This window comes from Hippocampus bargibanti, linkage group LG04 (genome assembly GCF_051943395.1).
Source record: "Hippocampus bargibanti isolate YZ-2025 linkage group LG04, ASM5194339v1, whole genome shotgun sequence".
Taxonomy (NCBI): Eukaryota; Metazoa; Chordata; class Actinopteri; order Syngnathiformes; family Syngnathidae; genus Hippocampus; species Hippocampus bargibanti.
The window spans coordinates 5,625,366-5,648,299 of NC_142737.1; the positions used below are offsets into that span (position 1 = coordinate 5,625,366).

The window sequence follows — 22,934 nt, forward strand, 5'->3', positions numbered from 1 at the left end:
GTGGAGAAATTGACATTTCACAGTAGCAAAGTTATGAAAGTAAGAGGAAAGGAAAGGAAGAAGTAGAAAAACAACATACAGGAGCTGCTGTAAAGGCCGTCTTGAAGTCAAAAGAACAAAATACTGTAACAAAATAATATGACAACACAAAGACACAGTCGTTCAACCTTAAGCACTTTTCTGCCCCTTCTTTGTTGCATGACCAATTCTAGATGAAAGAGGGAGAGGATCAAAGCGTCCTTTTCACCAGTGGATCAGAGACGTCATGGTGGAATGTACACGTCTGCTACAAGCTTAATGTTGAAAGCAAACACGAAGCTGTATAGCATCCATTGACAAAAAGAGATTCTTTCACATCTCCTGCCCCACGTAAATCCGCTTCAATTCCAAGCCGCAGCGTTTATTAGTTTTGATTACAATATAATAATAAAAAATAATTTTTATAAATAAAAAAAATACAAAAAATATATAATAATATAACAATATAAAAAAATATATATAAAAAATGTAAAAATAATATATTTTTCAGAGATTACCAATCTCCCTTCTTTCAAGCATTAATGTTCATAAGGGCTTTTCATGGAATATTTTAGCCTTAAAATTTTCTTAAATAAATTAATTATGAAGTTTTTTTTTTTTTTTTGGGGCAGACACTAAATAAAAAAACAGAGCAAAAATTTTTTTCAATTTCAAATAATTAGGAAAATTATGGCAAAATCGAGAAAAAAATGAATTTTGCAAAGTAATTTTAAGAGATTATTAAAATGAAACGACATTTCTTATATCCCAGCATGGACCCCGCACCCCTTCTTTTACAGAATGTAGAATCCATTGACGAAAAGAGATTCTCTCACATCTCCCGTCCCACGTCAATCCACTTCAATTCCAAGCCGCAGTGTTTATTAGTTTTGATTACACTATAATAAGAAATATATTTTTCTTCTTTAAGGTGTTTATGTTCCTTAGGGGTTTTCATGGATTATTTAGGTTTTAAAAAATTCAGAAAGAACTTAATTTTGATATTTTTTTTGGGTGTGAGACACTAAATACAAAAACATGCAAAAAACACCAACATTTCCATTTCTAATCATGATGACAAAAATGGAAAATTATGGCAAAATCGATTAAAAAAAATACACCTTGCACATTAATGAATTCTTGAAATGAAACACCATTTTATCTATCTCAGCATGGACCCCGAACTTGTTCCCCTACAGGGGGGAAATGGAGTCGGTGACTGCTGATAGTAATTGCGAGACCTGTTGTGGCTCAATATGACTTCACATATAAGGCGCACGGTCACCTTTTGAAGAAAACCAAGGCTTTTGGGTGCCGCATACACACTGGCAAATATGGTAAATGCATGTGACCTTAGCACACACACACACACGATCGGTGGATCTCCCTAGGGCCCCCGTGGCATCGTGCTGCAGAGGGCTTCCTTCCTGCGCTTGAGACAAAGGAAGCAAGGGACTGACGGGGGACCTGGCTTTGCTGCTTCAAAGCTACAGGAAGCGCGAGTGTTGTCTCTTCCTCTGGAGGGTGTCTGGGTGAGGGAGGGGGGGGGGTTCAGGCGCCTATGTTTTCACAGCCAGGGTTGAGTGTGTTTATATGTGTGAGTGGATGACACGGGGCGCGTCGGGGGAGTTGAAGCACAGCACACTCACAACATCGTCCACCTTTGTGCGACCTCACGTCGAATCTCGCAAATGAATCAGCCTCGTCAACATTGAACCCTGAACACCAAAATGTCATTCAAGTCGCAAATGACTCACTTCTTGTTACATCTTAAACATTGTAAAATGATGATTTATTTCATGAATTGCTATATTTAAAGTGGATATTACCGACGCTCTTAAATGTCGTAGATACAAATATTTTATATGGAAACATTGCATATAACTTTTCATAGTCCTTTAGCATGTTATTTTGTGTTAGTTTGTATCCTTGGCAACTTTCAGGGAAGACATTTCATAATTCTAAAGCATAGTGTCCAACTCGAGGCCCCGGGGGCAGAATCCGGCCCCTCAGGTCATTTAATATGGGCCGTGAAAACAACACAAAATCATGCATGTCAACCTCGCTAAAATGTGGACTATATTCTATTTTTCAAATGAATTCCTCCACAATATCCATAACCGTCCATTGCCTCTTTCTCCTGTCATTTAACTCATTCACTGCCAGGCGATGTACAAAAGTCTGTCCACTCCAGGGCCAGGGTTTTTGTCATTGTCACTCAAATTGTAGGACCCACAGAATATTGAGTTATAGAACTACATATACAGTAAAGTCTCGTTATATCGATATCGGTTATATCGATAGTACTGCTTATTACGATACTATTTCTATGAACGCAAGGAGAAAATTTACATGCCGCAGGATCGGATATATCGATAGTCCGGTTATATCGATATTTTTTCCGACTCCAGAGAATATCGATATAATGAGACTTTACTGTACATTCAATACAGCATTAGAAACCTTCGACTCTCTTTTTCATTAAAAAAAAACCTTAATTCCGAAGTTATATAGGTCTGGAGATATTTGAGCTTGAAATGGGGGCTGCTGTACAAAATACAATCCATACATTTAGAATTATATAGCGCTTTAAGAACAGCTAAAGCTGTAAGAAAGTGCTAACATGGACAAAAGGCAAATGCTGCCCCCTCGTGGAGGGGAAAAACACTGCCAGAGGCCATGGCTAGCGCTTTATCAGCACCCAAACAGGAAAAAACAAAACCTGAACAAATTTGGGATTGGTGCTCCACGTCACAATTTTCAATTCCCGAACAAAGTCTGGAATGGCAGTGAATGAGTTAAAAACGTCCCAAGCTGTTGGCGATAAAGCTAATCGTGCTAAAAGTACTCATTTGTAAATAAAAAAACACAGCCTGGGATCCGAACGACATAATCGGTCCAGAAAAATGGACGGACAGATGCACGCGGTCACACTGACATATCGGAACTTAGTCCGATTTCCTTCTCAAAGCCTCCTAGAGCACATTGCAACTTCACCATGTCCAGGAGTCTATTATCCTCAATTGATTTATGGTGACAAAATCCTTAGCATCAGTCAGGGCGGGGGGTGGAGGAGTGTTTTGTTTGTTTTTCCAGCCTGTGACACTTATCTTTGCAGAGTTTTAGCTTTTCGCTGTGTTCCAGTGAGTGCGTGGACAGGCCTTGGTGTGTCAAGATTTATGGGGGTGTTAGTGGATGTGTTGTCAAAGCTTCCGGTGTGCAGACGCATATCCATTTGTTTGTTTGTTTGGAGCCTGTTTGCTCTCGTCCCGGTCCTCGCTGGCATCATGTAACGGTTAATCAATCAAATATTTAAGCAGTGCCTCCACCGCTTCACTGGATAGTCCGACATTATCTGCAGTACTTGGCAGTCCGCGGTACGTTGTTTCTGCACTCTTCTGCTCCCGTCACTTGTTTACCGCTTGTTATTTTTTCCCGCTTTCTTAACGTTACTTACGTTCATAATTGTGGCTTTTCAAATTGGCTTTCTGACAGTAAGCAAGGCCCCTTAAAGCGCTCAAATCTTTGCCTGCTTCCCTCTTTTTTTTCATGCCCGTCTGCATTCTTTCGAGGGATGAGTCTGCCCGTCTCCCCAAGGGGATTTCCATTGTGAAATTACCATTATTTTTTTCTACTCCCGGCTAATTATCCAGTGGCTTTCACTGCCTTTGACACATAATTATCAAAGGCCGAAATAATTGTCTTTTATTGTTGTCGGAATTTGGATGTAGCGTCAGCAGAGCTGCGGCAAGCATAGGGGCATCACAGGGCGGTGGGGGGAGGAGGAGGTCAAATATATTTTTGTGCGAAAAGATTAGCTTTTTATGCGGCTAAACAATGTTTCCTTTTCCTGCTTTATAGCAACTGTTGATGAATCATTCCCATGACTCCACTGAGCCTTTGCTCACTTACCTCTCACATAAATATCCCCGGCCAGCTAGCTCATTGCAGTGCACATTTGATGCCCGTGGTGACAATCGCAATATATGGAAATGGAAAATATCTGGCTTGGTTACAAGAAGTAGCTTTAAACACTGCAATATGAACTTTGAGAAGCTGGATTTATCAGAATTTTGCCAACCAGGAAGTTGAAGATCTGTGATGTTAAGTCTCGATAGCAACCAGGCCCTCTTCAGCGTTCTTTTTCATTATTTTATTTATTTATTTTAATGGGAGAACAGCTGAGGGAAAATGGTTTTATAGTTCATGTAGAGTTTCACTGAATGCTGAGAGGGGCTGAAGTTGAGTCATGTACTCTCCATCAGTAGTGACTCAGCTGTGTGTTGGTGGCCCAGAAGATCGTAAATGTGGTGTGCAGTTGCAAATAACTTCATGCCACAGTGAGAATCGCGACGCCACAGAAATGTTTCCTTTGATTTTGACGGACAGACAGACAGACAGAGATGGATGGGTGGATGGGTAGGTAGATATGTAGATACGTAGATAAATGGGTAGATACGTAGATAGATGGGTAGGTATGCTAGCTAGGTAGGTGGGTAGCTAGCTAGGTAGGTGGGTAGCTAGGTAGGTGGGTAGCTAGGTAGGTGGGCAGCTAAGTAGGTGGGTAGTTAGGTCGGTGGGTAGCTAGGTGGGTAGTTATGTAGGTAGTTGTGTAGGTAGTTATGGAGGTAGTTAGCTAGCTTGGAAGCTAGCTAGGTAGCCAGCTAGCCAGGTAGTTAGCTAGATAGATCGATAGATCAATAAAGAGACCCTGTCAGGGTTTATTACGAAATATTTTCATTTAACATATTTTTTTTCCTCATTGATTTCAATCCCCTCGTCCACAACAGCTGCGCTGTTTGCGTGATCGAACAATCGTTTGTATTGAGAATCAATGTGTCTAACATTGGGGATAACGTAGATCGTTACCAACCGCCTCGGTTTCAGTGTATGCTCCCCGAGTGCCATCGTCGTCTGAACCCGAGTGCCAAAAATGGTTGTTTTTGCTTTCCACACTCGGTAACCGCAGTGGTCACTGCGGCTTGAAGAGCAAAAGCCTTGCCATAATTTCGAGGCGCATTGCTTTGAGGGCCTATTTGTCAACCTATTACCCCCGAATGTTGCAAGAGCCGACCATATGTGTGCAATGAGAGCTGTCAGAAGGCTTGATTGATATCGCCTGCGCTGGAGGATGGAGTTATTTAAGAAACCCTCTTTTGGAAGAGAGTTCCACGTGTATTTTTCTTCCTAATTTTAGCAAAGCGATGACATGGGTTTAGCGTCTCTAAATGGGAATTGATCTTTGAATAGGGAATTATGGCCAAACATGAGAGAAAACACATTCTGTGGAAAGAGAAGAAACAATGGGGGTTTGTTGTTGGATTTCAAAGCAATTACATTTTGCACGAAGCGCTTTGTTGTGAATAAGAACACAACATGAGCCGGCCTGTCTTCACATGATTAATCTCTAAATATGCAAGTTGGGTATTTCACTTCCAGATGCATGCTTACTATCTGCACAATTGCGACACCATCTCAGTCGTGTTTATTTTTGTTTGTTTGCTTTTTTTTGAGTGAAAGTCAAATATTTTGGATGTCTCGTTGAACTACGTGTTGGCGGAGGGCCTTGTCATATCGTCAACTGTACTGAATGAGGTGTCTGGTGACAGTGCAATACTATTAATACTCTGCAAAGTTACATATTTTCCGGTCTATAAAGTGCACCCAAAAGCTTCGATTTTCTTCAAAACATGACCCTCCGCCTTATACCCAGGTGCGCCTTATACATTATGTGATGTGAACTAATATTGAGCCACAACAGGTCTCGCAACTACTGTCAGCAGTCACTGACTCCATTTCCCTTGTAGAAGAAGTAATTCGCAACCTCAGCCTCTACTGTAGCACCTTATAATATGGTGTGCCTTATATTTGATAAAAAATATCGATTATATTTGGAAAACTTGTTTTCAATTATTGAATACGCCTTATATATATTTAAAAAAATAGAAAATACATCATTCATTGGGGCTGCGACACCCCCAATGAATGATGTATTTTATATATAATAATATATAAAATATATACATGTTTTCCAAATGTAAGGCACACGACATTATAAGGCGCTACAGTAAAGGCTAGGGTTACGCACTACTGTACTTCTTCTACTGGGGGAAATGGAATCGGTGGCTGCTGACTGTAGTTGCGAAACCTGTAGCAGCTCAATATTACTTCACATACAGTTGTATAAGGCGCAGGGTCATCTTTTCAAGAAAATGAAGGCTTTTGGGTGCACCTTATATACCGGAATATATGCCTTGTACACAGAATATATATATATATATATATATATATATATATATATATATATATATATAAAGTATATATATATATATATATATATAGCTGTCATGAAAGCCACATGTTGAAATATGTTTTACTTCCTGGTCAATTTGCCTTAGGCAAATTCTTCAAGTAGAATAGGTTCAGTTGGATAGTCACAAAATATGCAATGTGCTACATATGCTATGTGAATGTTTTCGGCATGTAAACATTTCAGAGCCAGAAATCACCAAATGTAGCACTGTACTACACTGTTCACGTTTCCCGTCACCTCCTTACTAAATGTACAGAGCAAGAGATTGTTAACCTATTGTTGTAAAGCCTGTTCTCCTTTCTTCACTATTTTATCTTAATGTGAAGCACATTGAAAAGGTTCACTCCCAAGGTCTGGCTCCAGTACTCCTTTGGGGTGGGTCCAGCGGTGTGGGAAGTCTATTGTAGTGCGGTAACAAGTCCTTTGTGTGACATTTTCCTTGGCGCTGACATTCACGGGGGAATAGGAAGATGGTCCTGCAGACGCCACTTTCTGTGACATGTGAAGGGAAAAGGTATTAAGAATGGGAGCCAAGGTATTTGAACGTGCATGGGGAAGGTCGCTTGCACAGTACGTGACAAGGACACGCCGTCGTGGAGCGCCTCTTTTATATTTCGCCATAATATTATGCTATACGTATGCTCCAATGTATTTGTAACCGCCATTGTTGGCGACAATCGAAAACCGGGCGCGTTAAACCGGATGCATTAGTCATGCTAAAGTCATGATATTGACTCTGTCCATGTGTCATTTGGCAAGCAGTGAACATATGATCATAGACTGTCATTTTTTCCCTCTCTCTCTCTCTCTCTCTCTCTCTCTCTCTCTCTCTCTCTATCTCACCCTCTGTCTTTTTATTGTAGATGAATCAGAGGGAAGCTGAAGTAAGGAACAAAGTGTGCGCTGTGGCTCTGACGGATTCGGCTCACAGCATGTGGCTGCAGGAGACCAGTAAAAGCACACAGGACTGGATGCAGCAGGTAAAATATACGCACATTCGCATCCCAAGTGAAAGGAAAATGGTGTGCACTCACCAGTCACGCCATTAGCAACATCATAATGCATCCTAATGACGTTAAATAAACACAATATCATCACGCGTGGTTCACAGGGGATATCGTATCCTACGTTCGGTGATATTCAAAAGACAGGCAGAATGGAGCCATGTTGTAAACTGTCCAGTATACTATACGGTATATTGCGACGGTCAAGAACTTTTGTATGTGATCAGCAATCTCACCTTCTTGACTTAAACCTGTCGCACATTTAAAGTCACAAATAATTCCTTCTAAGCTCCATTTTAGCGAGGGCCTCTTCTGGTGCGACCTCTGCACCACTTGGAGGACCTGACATCCCTCACTCTGCACATACAGATGAGGACTAGAAGACACACACACACAGACGCACACACACACACACACACTCACTCACACATATGCTTTTATTTATAAGTCTCCCACCTGTAGTTGCATTTTAGTTTAGTCCCAAGTACGTTTTGCTCTTCAAGGTTGCACTGTCCCTCATGTCTCGCTTTTTCTATTTTTGACTTTTCCAAGGGATGCGCGGAAGTAGAATCTAATTGGAATGTTAAACGATTTTCTATTTGTGTTGATTACCCAGAACAATAGAACTAAAAACACCTTTTTTTCCGTCCACATGAGGAATGAGACGAGCAAAAATAATGTGCGCGTGCACTCATTAACCTAGTTGATTGATGAAGTAAGAGTCTTATTAGGAGCTATTTTTTCTGCGTTGGAACATTGAAGGCCTCTCTAAATAAATAAATAAATAAATCGTCGGATAAATAAAGAAATAGCCTGATAAATGAGTTAATAAATACCTAAATAAATACATAATTAAATAAACACATACATCGTCAGAGAGATAAATAAATAAATAAATCGCCGGATAAATAGATAGTCGGATAAATTATTTCATAAATACTTAAATACATAAATGAATAAATAAATAAATACATAAATGTCACATTTTATAAATAAATATACAATTAAATAAATTGGTAAATGAATAAATAAATTGTCGGGTAAGTAAATAGTCAGGTAAATAATTGAATTAATGCATAAATTAATACACAAATAAATAGATAAATCATCAGATAAATAAATACATAGTCAGATAAATAAATATATTGATACATAAATAAATTATCTGATAAATAAGGAAATAGTCAAACAAATAATTTAATAATATGTCATGTAATAAATAAATACATTACTGGATACATAAAGAAATAGTCGGATAAATACATACATACATAAATTTTGAAAAGCGCGTATAAATGAAATGTATCATTATTATTATAAATAAATAAATATGTGCGTACGTACGTACATACACACACACACACACACACACACACACACACACATACAAAAATAAATAAATAGGGAACATTGGGTTGATGTTCCACTTTGATTCACAGTACAATTCTGAATAACCATCACTGCCATTTTTAATTGTCGTATGCACCCCAAAGCAACACACTCCCTGTCAGGTACACCACGTTAACAACCCTAACGCAGTCGGATCTTCAATCTGAGCAGTGTTAGCGTTGCTCACTGTGATCAGACACACACATGCACGCACACATTCGCACTGGAAGCGCAAGCACAGATGGTGCTTCACGCCACAGAGTGAGGCTAGCAATGACCCTTGATAATGCTCTGGGTGGTGTATAAATATGGGTGCCCGCAGCAGCGGGTGCATGTGAGGTCGGGGCAACCCAGCAGTATACTGCTCTGTTCTCCTTGGACAGAGATAATTCCCTCCCTCGTAGGTCAGAGGGGTCACTGGATAGTGAGGAGGAGAGAGGAGGGAAAAAAATAAATAAAAAGGAGGCAATGGGATTTAGAGATCAGCGCCCGCTGGGTTGGGTTGTATGGACCAAATGGTTCAGATGGGGGCCAAATGACGTCACTGCAAAGACAACACACCCAAAAAAAATAATAATAATTACATCGAGTGAATATCATCGAGTACTTATAAACAAAGGTGCAAAAGGTTCCATTGATGAGGAATGAAATAAAAATCACCAATTTTTCCAGTGAATAAGGCGCACCGGAGTATAATGAATTAATAATACAAATATAATGTTACTTTGTTTCGATTTTCTTTTTTATTTGTTTTGATTTTCTTTTTTATTATTATTATTGATGTTTCAAGTTCTGGTCCCTTTTTGGTATGCCAGTCATTCACTTATAATCTGGATCAATCAGTTTCTCATGCCAGAAGTAGTTCATTGTAATCAATATGTATTGTATTGTATTATATTATATTGTATTGTAAAGATGTCTCGATCCAAAAAATAAACAAATACAAATTTTCCAGTGTATAAGGCCCACTGGAGTATAAGGCGCACCCATAATGAAAGGTGTATTTTCAAACTTTGTCCATATATAAGGCGCACCGGACTATAAGGTGCACCTTCAATGAATGAAAATCGTTTCCCAAATATAATATATAAATAGATACATTTTCCAAACATAAGGCACAACACATTATAAGGCATTCATGATATTAATTCTTTTTCTATGGCATCATGATTTTATGTTCTGGCCTCATTGTAGCATATTTGTGTATTCAAAATGAAATATCTGTATAATTTCTACATTATTTTTGTATGCGACAAGACTTTTGTCCAAGCAAAATCTGACCTTTCTGCCCTTCAATTTCCACTATGAAGTTTTCCAAATTTACTTCTTCTTTTCCTTTCGGCTTTTACCTTTAAGGGGTCGCCACAGCGAATCAGTGTCCTCCATCTTCAGAGGTTTGATTCGCATGTTTGTTTTGGCCAATATTTTACGTTGGATGCCCTTCCTGACACATCCCTCTATATTTATCCGGGCATGGGACCGGCACAAGAAGATTTATGTCCCCTTGTGGCTACAGAGCAAGCAACTTTCTCAGTAAAAGGCTCCCAAACACAAAATGGTCATCAGCATAGCAACAAATATAATATATGAATAGATAAATTTAAAGGACAACCGACGTCACTTTTTTGTTTCTTAACTGACATCAGAAAAGCGTTTTATAGCATCTAAAATACCCAAAACACGCAGTATGACATTTTTATTCAAATGCAAAACACCAATAAAAATATGTGTCCAAAATCTGCAAAAAATTGAGCTGCAAATTGGGCATTTTTAGAAAGTCCCGCCCCCAGTTTGTGACGTCACGCCAAGATGTCTTGCATTGCTGGAGAATCATAACAATGGCTTCAGATTCGGAGAATATGCTTTCTTGTTACACATCCAGTTATGAATATGATTCAAATAGTTTTGAAGAGGAAACTCCATTTTGAGGCAACATTGGGGAGAAACAATCACCAGAAAAGAGGCACAAAATGGCGACCTCCTGCGGCCACCTCCGTTTCCACAGGCTGATAAATTCCTTAGATGGAGCTTGGACACCCTCTTCTGGCGGCTTTTGGGTGCAACACAAGGTTTTCAGACCAAACAATACAGCAAAATACATTGACGTGATGGAAGGACTGCTACAATGTGTCTTTTTTTCGGTCAGGGGGCGTTCCTTTAGTGACGTCACATACGGACTCGTCATCAACTCAAAAATAAGACTTCCTGAATATTCAGCGCGAGTCTTAAAACGTACAATATAGCTATATGCGGTGGAATGTTTTTAAAATACGCTCAGTAGAAGTCATTTGAAGCCATTTCACAAATTATGGACACAACTTTTCGGGAGACGTCGGTTGTCCTTTCAGGCACACCCACATTATAAGGCGCTACAGTAGAGGCTGGGGTTATCCACTACTACCAAAAATGGACATTTATGGCAAAATTGAGAAAAAAAATCCACCTTGCTTGATTTTAAGAGATTATTGAAATGAAACGTCGTTTCTTATATCCCAGCATGGACCCATTCTCCTATAGGGGGAATTGAAGTCAGCGGTTGCGATACACGTTTGACTGAATATTACTTCACATATAAGGCGCACCGGCGTATAAGGCGTAAATCATCTTTTGAAGACAATGAAGGCTTTTGGATGTGCCTTATACACCGGAAAATATAGTAATATAAATTCAGTTTTAATCCCTGAATATTGCGAATGAAAAGAACAAAGGCCGCTCACGAAAATCTGGATATGGATGCAAACGTACTCGAGGAGATGAAGAGATGGATGTGCAGAAAGATGAGTCGTCCGGTTTTGTGGGTTCACGCATGTGTGTGAGTCCGCGTGAGCGAGAGAAATGTGAATGATGGTGTACAGCTGGCAGCCTGTCACAGTCTCCAAGGTGTCTCCTGTCACAGTGCTGGCCTGCTGTCACACTCTAGTGGCCTGCGTAGAGCTTATACACACACACACACACACACACACACACACACACACACACACACACACACACTGTATAATCATGAATAAACCATCCTAATCCATAGAGAGCGAGCGGCGAAGATGAGAATGAGTTGGACGATAGGCAACTTTCCGAAAAGTGAAGTTAGTAGCTGACAGCTGTTTTTATACGTTGAGAGACTTTTTGGCAGAGAGTTTGCATTTTTCAAGCCCTGCATCTGCTTGCGAAAAGACTGGATCAATTGAACCGTGTGGCGGGTGGATGCATACGCGTGGTACACACGTTTTTTTTTATTTGGAATTCCGGATCAATAGAACAACCCTGTGCGGTGTTGTTCATTCGTAAGAAGATTGCGTTGACTTAAAGGACAACCGACACCTCTGGACAAGTTGTGTCCATAATAAAAATCACTTCAAATGACTTCTGCAAAGATTCCACAGCATATAGCTATATTTTACATTTTAACACTCGCGCTGAATATTCAGGAAGTCTTGTTTTCGAGTTAATGACGATGCCTGACATGACGTCACGTCTGGAATGCCCCCTAACCGAGAAAGTGACACACAATGCATTTTGGGTACTTTGGTTGGTCTGAAAACTTCGTGTTGATCCGTGTTGATGGCGAAATTAGAAGGAAAACGCGACAGTGAATCGTTGTATGTTACACCAAGACTACTATTTGATACTAGTTGAGACAAATTCCCAGCAGACAAATCAGCCCATTTCCAACGGAGCTTGGGCGCCATCTTGTGCATTTTTTGGGACACTACATTGGAGTCCTGACGGCTCGAATTGATACGCAAGTACTTCTTTAATCGATTGCAAACATTTATGCTTTCCTCTTCAGAACTATTTGAATCATATTCATACCTGGATGAGTAAGAAAGCATCTTCTCCGAATCTGAAGCCATTGTTTTGATTCTAGAGCAAGGCAAAGACATCCTGGCGTGATGTCACGAACAAGGGGGGGTGACCTTCTGAAACTCACCATTTCCGGGGTCATTTTGAAGTAGTTCTGGGACACTTTGTCATTTTTATTGGTGTTTTGAATTTGACTAAAAATATCAGCCTGTGTGTTTCGGGTATTTTAGATGCTATAAAACGTTTTTCTGATGTCAGTTAGGAAACCAAAAAATGGTGTTGGTTGTCCTTTAATTGTTCACTCAAAGTAGTCAGAACTAATTTCTGTCTCCTAAAGTCTGATCCTGTCGGGCATGAGACACGTATCAGATTGTGATGACATGATACCTTTCCGTAAACAAATATAGAATTAGATTGGATTGGATCAGCCTTTATGAGTCTCGCAGTGGAGAAATGTACATTTCACAGCAGTAAAGTGATGAAAGGAAGAGGAAAGGAAGAAGTAGCAAAACAAAATACAGGAGCTGCTGTAAATGCAGTCTTGAATATTATATATACACTAAAGTCTCGTTATATCGATATCGGTTATATCGATAGTACTGCTTATTACGATACTATTTCTATGAACGCAAGGAGAAAATTTACATGCCGCAGGATCGGATATATCGATAGTCCGGTTATATCGATATTTTTTTCGACTCCCGAGAATATCGATATAACGAGACTTTATATCACGGATTTGCAATTTTACAATTATAATAGATTCCTAAAATGCACGATTTTGACATGCCCATGTTAGTTACTCTTTCCACTTAACCACAATCACTTTCTTTTTAAGACACTATGTAGAAAATGTTGGTACGTGACTAATGTTAAAGAAAATTAATGGCTAGATCATTCTTAAGAAAGTTGAAAATGTCATTCCGCATTAAAAGTACTGTTAAGTCTCATAGATGGTTGCAAGTGTTCATTTTAAGATTATATTCTTGTTGAGTATAGGTTTCAAACTCAAGGCTCGGGGACCAAATCTGCCCTGCCACAAACGTCCACAATTCTTGCCAAAATCATTACCGGTACTAACATTTTAAATTCTCTTACCAAACCCCTCATTACAGTAACTTAACCATTGAAAAAAAAAAAGATTATTAACTTTGGCCCTCCAAGGGAAACGGGAGCTACAACGCAAAAATAAAAATATGTATTTATTTATTTATTTATTTATTTGTTTATTTATTTATTTATTTATTTGTTTGTTTATTTATTTATTGTTTCTGCATTTATTTGTACATTTATTTATTTTATTATTTATGTGTTTTTGTTTGTTTGTTTGTATATTAATGTCTTTATTTGTCCATTTATTTATGTTATTACTCATGTGTTTATTTGTTTGTTTTTTGTGTATATTAATGTCTTTATTTGTCCATGTCTTTATTTATTTATTTGGTGTTTATTTTTGTGTTTATTTTTTCTTGTATTTATTTGTGAATGTGTTTTGTTTGTTTATTTATTTATTTGTGTTGTGGTTTTTTATTTATTTTGTCCATTGGTTTGTTCATTTATGTATTTCTATATTTATTGTTTATTCGTGTATTTATTTATTTGTGTTTGTTTGTTTTTTTTGTATATTATTTTATTTATTTGTCCATTTATATATTTATTTTGTGTTAATTTATTTCCGTTGTGTTTGTTTATTAATTTGTCCATTTTTGTTGATTTATGTATTTATATATGTATTTAGTGTTTCTTTTTTGTGTTAATTTATTTGTGTATTAAGTTGTGTTGTGTCTGTTTATTTATTTGTCAATTTGTTTGTTTGTTCGTTTATTTATTTATTCATTTATTTATTTATTTATTTATTTATTTATTTATTTATTTATTTATTTATTGCTTATTAATTGATCTATTTGTCCATGTATTTATTCAATTATTTATGTGTCTTTTTTTTTCTTTTTTTTATATATTAATGTATTTGTCCTTCTATTTATTTAGTGTTTATTTGCTTATGTTTTGTTTAGTTCTTTATTTATTTGCTGATTGCTGTGACACTTGCAGCAAGAAAACGAAAAACACTTCATTGAAATTCATGTTTATTTCCCCACTGCATCGGATTGCAGCAAATCTCACATGAGCCGGTTGCTTTTATTTATTTTTTTTATTTTTTAACAGTAATTTCTACACCCGTGTCCCAAAGGAATTTTTTACATGTCTCGTTGATATTTGCAGAGGATTTGTTACACGGGGCAGATGTTTTCCCATAATCACCTCCGCCACGGTTTCCTGGATTTTAGCTTGCGTTAAATCAACCGTTGGTGGGACAAAAAGATGAATCCCACACAGGTCGAACGGGGGGGGGGGGTGTTGTCGGAAAATATTTGTTTTGATTAAGCTTCCATCAACATCAACTGGGTTAACTTGCCCTTCAGCTATCTTCCTGTTTTGTTTCTTTTTCTTCGATATAATATTCATCCAGAAAAACAAAAACACATGAATAAAAAAAGTAGATGACATCATTAGAGGTGTCTTTGTCATGTTTAGCTGGCCGGGGAGCTTAAGTGAGAGATGGCTCGTAAATGTGTCAGTTCGGCCAGGCCTTGGGCGTCAAGGTCGGTGAGTGCAAAAAAAAAAAAACATTCTAAATCGCCCGTATGGTTTTGGAGACCCCCCACCATTCCACGAGTGACCCTCACTCGCAGGAGTAGACACACAACGTTGCACAACGTCGTAATGGACCCGGGCGGTGAAAGTAAACAAGAGTAGATAAGCAGTGATTCAGAAGGACGCCAGCTGCACGTTGTAATCTCTCTTTACATGTTCTCCTTCTGCTATTGAACTTTTTATCTTATCAGGGCCAATGTCTTCTCCAAGCATTCCTTTCGCGGCCGCGCTCTTTCCCTTTCTGCCGTCGCCCCGTTTCAGCGCAAACGCACGCTCTTCTCCGACAAAGGGAAAACATACTTTGATATATTGTATATTTATTGTATACCCCTCCCCTGTAAAAAAAATGGGAAAAAAAGAACAAGAAAACTCCCAAACAGCTGAGTGAAGTTGTTCATGGTAACATTAGCATAGCTAACAGTTGACTACAGTGGTGGGCATTCAGGGCCTTCACTGCTGGCCTAAAAATATCTGAAAAAGCCAAAGCAGTTTATCTAGCTGGCAACCTAGCTGGCTACCTAGCTTGCTGTATTTTAGCTATATGGCCACCTAGCTGGCTACCTAGCTATCTGGCTGGCTATTTGACTGGTTAGCTAGCTGGCTACCTAGCTAGCTACCTATTTGCTATCCATTTGCTGTCTATTAGTCATCTAGCTAGCTGTCTCTTAGCTGGATATCTGTTGGCAATCTAGATACCTATCTATTAGCTAACTAGCTGTTAGATGATAAAAAGCCAGCTCGCCAGCTAGCTAGCTAACAGCAGGGGGGGTTTGGGTGTGGTCTGTGGAAGATGAAGAGCGCAAAAGTAGATAAAGAGGTCTACTCCTTTTTTTTGACAGTGGAGCTGTCAACCATGTTGGTGTGTGGGAGGGTTGAGAGGACCTGGTGTGTTTGCAGGAGGTTGTGGGTCAGCAAACTGGGCAAGCTCCCTCCCCATGTGCACCCAATGATCCAGCGTGGCTCAGGGCCTCATCACCCCCACCCTCCCCAGCACCCAACAAACAGCAAGATGTCTAAGCAACATGTCACAGAGCTCTTAATTGCTTGTTCCCGTCTCATTCTCGTTCTCTCCACCCCAGCCCCCCACTCCATACCTTACCATACCTCAATTTGCAGCAAACATTTTTTGCCTATTTCGGACCTGACATCGTGGGCCACTTCATTAGGTACACCGGCGCGGTCTCGTCAGACCAATGTCTGTATTTTGTGTGTCTGTATTTCTATACAGATTTATTGAAGACTTCTCTTCAATAAATGACATTTATTAATATTTTTTTCCACATATAAGCAGTGTTTGGAATAACGTCTGCCTGAGGCGTGTAACTTTTATGCCCGGTCTACAACTTCCAGAACCTCTCTGCCCGACAACTTTTTCCAGAAAAAAAAATCAAACGTTTGCTTTATTCCGATTTGAAAATATTCGTATATTTCAGAGTTGTCTGCCCTTTTTGTCATGAGTTCCAGACACTAATGTAAGGCACGCCGACGCACCTTCACTGAATGACATTTTAAATTTGTATGTATTTCTTTGTTTGTTTATTCATTTATTTACCATATTTTCCATTGTATAAGGTGTATCGGAGTATAAGGTGCACCCCCAAGGAATGTAATATTTTCAAACGTTTTCCATAAATAAGGCTCACCGGTTTATAAGGCGCATTGTCAGCTTTTGAAAAAAAACTATAAGGCTTTGAGGTGCACCTTATAGTGCAGAAAATACGGTAATACATTTTAGTGCCAAGGACTTCATAAAATTTCGCATTTATACCTCTGTGTGTGTGTGTGTGTGTCCTCGTAGCATTGTTGCAACTGGGTTTCAAGTCCGGAACCATTGGACACACCGTTGGATTCCATGCTACCAGACTGCCCTCGTGTCTCTGCAGGTACCAAATCAAAATCAACCCACACGATCCAAAATTTCTCAATACATACTAAAAAATAAATACCGTATTTTTCGGTGTGTAAGGCGCACCGGAGTATAAGGCGCAGCCCCAATGAATGGTGTATTTTCATACTTTTTCCATATATACGGCGTACAGGAGTATAAGACGCACCCCCAATGAATGGTGTATTTTCAATCTTTTTCCATATATAAGGCGCTCCAAAGTATAAGGCCACCCGCAATGAATGGTGTATTTTTATACTTTTTCTATATATAAGGTGCACCGGAGTATAAGGCGCACGCCCAATGAATTGTGTATTTTCAAACTTTTTCCATATATAAGGCGCACCGGAGTTTAAGCCCACCCCCAATGAATGGTGTATTGTCGTACTTTTTCTATATTTAAGGTGCACCGGAGTATAAGGCGCACGCCCAATGAATTGTGTATTTTCAAACTTTTTCCATATATATGGAGCACTGTAGTATAAGGCGCACATTCAATGAATGACAAATGTTTTGCAAATATAATACATTAATATATAAAACGTCTCCAAATATAAGGCACACCACATTATAAGTACAGGCTGGGGTTACGCAGAACCTCTTCTACAGAGGGGAATGGAGTCGGTAGCTGCTGACAGTAGTTGCGAGACTAGTTGTGGCTCAATATGACTTCTCATATAAGGTGCACCTGAGTATAAGGCGCAGAGTCACCTTTTGAAGACAATGAAGGCTTTTGGTGCGCCTTATACACTGGAAAATACGGTAAATAAAACTACTGTGTGATCAAAGATTGACCAAGTTGACTCTTTCCCCAAGAAATTTACATTGTGTTAGATTATATAGCGAAAAGCAAATTTCACATACGCGGCTGCGTTCAGTTGGATTTTGTTTCATTTTCTATCATCTTGGGGCCGCGCCCTTTTTCCTCCTCGTTCTTTTTGATCATCTGCTCTCTCGGCGACAAACGTTTAATCCGCTCCTGTGGTGTTTGGCTTCCTGTCCCCGTGCCCTCTTTGCGGTGGACTGCTGGTCTGGATGATGTCACAGCCATCAGGAGAATGTATCCTTAATGTAGGATTAGCGATGAAAAGCCGTAATCCTCGACATGGCCATTGATCAGAGATGATGATTGCAACGTGTTGTTGGACGACTGACGTACATCCTCGAATTCATGCGAAGAGCATCACTCAAAAGCAACGTTGAGTACAAAAATAAGGCAACCCCCCCAATGAATGGTGTATTTTCAAACTCATATTTCCCATATACAGTACTGGAAAATAAGGTGCACCTTCAATGAATGAAAAAGGTTTTCCAAATATAATATATGAAAGTTTTCCAAATCTGAGGCACACCACATTATAAGGCACTACAGTAGGGGCTGGGATTACGCACTTCTTCTCCAAGGAGAAATGGAGTTGGTGACTGCTGTAGTTGTATAGTAGTTGTGAGAACTGTTGTGGCTAAATATTACTTCAGATATAAGGTGCACCTGTGTATAAGACGCAGGGTCACCTTTAGAAGAAAATGAAGGTTCTTTGGGTGCGCCCTATACACCGGAAAATATAGTATTCATTCAGCAATATATTTATTTATTTATCTATTTACCATATTTTCAGAGTATAAGGTACACCCCCCAATCAATGGACAGTGATACCTTGGCTTACAAACTTAATTGTTTCCCAGACAAAGTGTGTAAGGCGAAAAGTGTGTATCCCAATAATTAATTTCCCATAGGAAACCATTAAAATGAGAATAATCCGTTCCCAGGTCCCCATAAATCAAATTTTCTAAGCCTTAAAACTACACAATATATACCTTATTTTGTGTATACTAAATGTGATATGGTATTATAATTGGTATTATAATCCATCTTAAACTTTTTATAATAATAATAATACATTTCATTTATAAGCGCCTTTCAAAACTCTCAAGGTTATTTTACAGTCAGAGGAAGTTTTTTCCGTGGGTGAGCAGCGGCAGCCACACGCGCCAGTGTTCACTCAACCCGTAATAACTCAAATAGATAGAAAGCTAGCTAGCTAAAAGCTAGTTAATAGCTAGCTAGCTAGCTATATAGATGGATGGATGGACGGACAGACAGTCAGACAGACAGTTAGTTAGTTAGTTAGTTAGTTAGTTAAATAGCTAATTGACAGAAAATAGCTAGATATCCAGCTAGATTTGTACTAGATGGTTTTTGATTTCCCCCCTGGGTGAAATTTTTTGGGTCATTAATTCAAACTATAAGTTTATCTCAAATACGACAATGATCATTGACTGTATATTTTACAGTTTATAATACTGGTGCAAAAGTTTGACATTATTTATCATGGTACATGGTACATTCACATGTATGTATGTATGTATGTATGTATGTATATATATATATATATATATATATATATATATATATATATATATATATATATATATATATATACAGTAAAGTCTCGTTATATCGATATTCAAGGGAGTCCGAAAAAATATCGATATAACCGGGACTATCGATATATCCGATCCTGCGCCGAACTGCATTAAACAAAAGCCGCCAAAAGAGGGCAGCCAAGCGCCATATAAGAAACGGAGCTGGCCATTAGCTCCCTTTTTTTTGGGTGAGAGATGTTCCTCCAATGTTGCCTCAAAATGGCACATATAATTCTTTAATGATTGTAAACATGTATGCTTTAATCTTCAGAACTACAGTGTATTTGAAACATATTCATAACTGGATGTGTAACAAGAAAGCATATTATCCGAATCTGAAGCCATTGTTTGGATTCACAAGCAATGCAAGACGTCTTGGCGTGAAGTCATTTTTATTTGCGTTTGAATAAAAAGTGACATTGGCTGTCCTTTAATACACAGTATGGAATGTTAATAATTTTCAAAATCATCGCGCTTCAGCAGACAAAACAAGAAACATTGTTGCAAAAAACGATTGCATTCTTATACAGTACAGTGGGCATGTACATAACACAACAGGGAAACTGCAACGCTTACATCTTACTGTATTATGTATACAATTTAAAAAAGTCATCAATCTTCTTCTGCTTCCCATTTTTACCTTTTAACACAAACACTTCAATCTCGTCTGCTACACACGAGCTAGCGTCTGAAAATGAAAATGGCTCTGCTACACGGGTGCTGGGCACGTAACCAAGTCACCTGACCAAGTTGACCAATGGCGCGACCGATGGCGTGTCACGTGACAAAGTCACACGGCCAAGTCGACCAATAGCGCGACCGATGGCGGCTCATGTGACCAAGTCGACCAACGGCGCGACCGATGGCGGCTCACGTAACAAGACACGTGACCAAGTTGACCAATGGCGCGACGGATATATCGATATAAACAACAAAAATGGCCGGCGGGGGTTGAAAAGGAGCACCGTAATAACCGGATTATCATAATAACCGGGTATCGTACTAAACGGTACTAATTATACATAAAAAGACTAGAAATGTGCAAGGGAAATGAAAATAGTATCGTAATAAGCGGTACTATCGATATAACCGATATCGATATAACGAGACTTTACTGTATATCACAATGTGTATCCCTTGTATGAAACTATCAGGGAAATGTATAGGTCGTTTTTTGTCCACATGCTCCACGTGTCATTAGATTCCACTCGATTGTCGCTATCTCATCTCGGCCGCTAAAGCGACATGTCCTGCTCGCTGCTATGTGGGCGATACGTCTCGACATCTAACAGTGAATCAGCCACCTCAAATGTCAGCTAGCCTCCGATAGAAAACCCATACTGTATGCCATGTTCAAATGTCACTTTAGCCGTAATGTTTAATGCATCTTTAAGTCATTCACTACCAGACGTGCAAAAAATGTGTCCACTCCAGTGCCAGGGTTTTTGTCATTGTCACGTGAATTCCAGGACCCACAGAATATTGAGTTTTAGGACTACATAAACATTCAATGCTGTGTAAGAAACCTTAGTCTCTTCTTTCATCAGAAAAAACATGTTACAGAAGCTTCCCTACTTACGAACATTCGAGTTACGAACAACGGTACAGACTAATATTTTTGTAGTAACATATGTAGTATTCTCTCCAGTTGTATGTGTACATATCTTAACAGAGCATATATTTTATGCAATGTTTATTTTTCAGTACAAACCAATACCGGTTACTTACGAACTTACGAACGAGTTCACCTTATGAACAACCGTTGGGAACGTATTTCGTTCGGAAATTGGGGAGCGTCTTCCTAAATTATATGAATCTGGACTTATGTGAGCTTGAAATGAGGGTGGCTGTCCAAAATACAGTGCAATACATTCCGTATTTGAGTATAACGCGCAAACATTTCTACCTAAAAAAGAACTCAAAGTTTGGGTGCGCGTTATAAACGAGGCATGGGAAAAAATTTGCAAATACAGTAAAGTCTCGTTATATCGATATCAGTTATATCGATAGTACTGCTTATTACGATGCTATTTCTATGAACGCAAAGAGAAAATTTACATGCCGCAGGATCAGATATATCGATAGTCCAGTTATATCGATATTTTTTCCAACTCCCGAGAATATCGATATAACGAGACTTTACTGTATATTTAATGCTTTCTCCCTTCCAGGAGGTGGCAGCATTTCCATGGCTATTCTCCATAGTCGTGCAGCTGTTGTTAAGGTGCCCTACAGTTGCGATTGTTGGAAAGACCCCTATAGGGCGCATTCCTTTTTGAGTTTTTTAAAGACGGGCATCAGCAATAAAATGGAGGGCACAGATGACGACTCAGAAGAAAGTGAAGAAGTTTATATTGTCAAGAAATTATTCTTATCATGGACGCATGTGTTGTCACTTACAATGCTTGGTCTGAGCTGAAAATTGGATACCGATTTTTAATTGAAAATTAGGGCGGCCCGTTATATGCGAATAAATACAGTACATATTGATTTATATAGCGCTTTAACAACAGATTTAGAAATGGCTCTCTACGTCATATTTTCAAATCTCAGATACATTCATGAATGGCAGCGAATTAGTTAAAAAACAAGCACTACCAGTCTTGAGTCCAGCTATCGCAGTCCCCGTGTTTTCCGCACATTCCGTGACTCGGACCACCAAACCATTTGACTCCAACATCCATTTTTTTCTTGTGTGTGTATACGCTATTGACTTGCCATCTATTGACATTTGAAGCGAGCTGAAAAGATTCCAGGCTCAAGCCTGTTAACAAAGCTGCCAACTCAGCTTGTCTCTGGTCTTTTTGGAAACAACCTCAGATGTCAAAGGTTGATTCGGTGGTCTTTGTGTCCTTGGCAGCCCGGCAGGTTCGCAGGCGACGGCAATTGTAAGCGAGAGTCGCGGTAGAGCGGCAGAGGTGACGAGGTTGAGGGAAAGCTGTCAGGGCATCGTGGCCCCTGCACTTCAATCAACAAACATGTGGTCACCTCTCTGCTGGCGTGAATTGTCCGATTTGGGGTTGCTATGCAAATAGTATGCGGCGCGCTTGTGTATAGGTGGGGGTTGTCAGTGTTCGGACCGGGGAGTTTCTTAGCTACCGAAAACAGCTGTTTTCTGTTCTCTTAATTCACACACACACTTCCCCACATTCACCTGCGCAAAGTAGAAGTCTATTGGAGATGCTAAAAACTATTTTTTAAAGTTATATGTAATTGAAAAATGTACTGCTTTCAGTTAGACATCACATGACACCCTCAAGACCCCGTCGGTCGGTCACACTGCATTTCCTAATACACCGAAAAATGATTGAATTAAATTTTTTATTTGTCATTTAATATTTTAAGATGGCATCATCAATGAATATTTTGCAACTTGAATATTTTTCATACAGTCACCAACAATTAATTTTGATATTTTCAATTTGAGTGTATCATCAAGAAAGTA

The 22,934-nt window shown here is 39.0% G+C and overlaps 1 protein-coding gene across 4 annotated transcripts in view; it reads left to right on the plus strand.

The window, feature by feature from the left end:
• The window catches only part of arb2a (ARB2 cotranscriptional regulator A), a 174,067-nt gene that overhangs the window by 110,832 nt on the left and 40,301 nt on the right, over positions 1-22,934 (plus strand). For all 4 annotated transcript variants that reach the window (XM_088993711.1, XM_088993715.1, XM_088993712.1 and 1 more), the window contains exons 9-10: positions 7,195-7,311; positions 16,979-17,063. In XM_088993711.1, the coding sequence (XP_088849837.1) occupies positions 7,195-7,311; positions 16,979-17,063 (202 nt within the window). The remainder of the gene's footprint in view (positions 1-7,194; positions 7,312-16,978; positions 17,064-22,934) is intronic.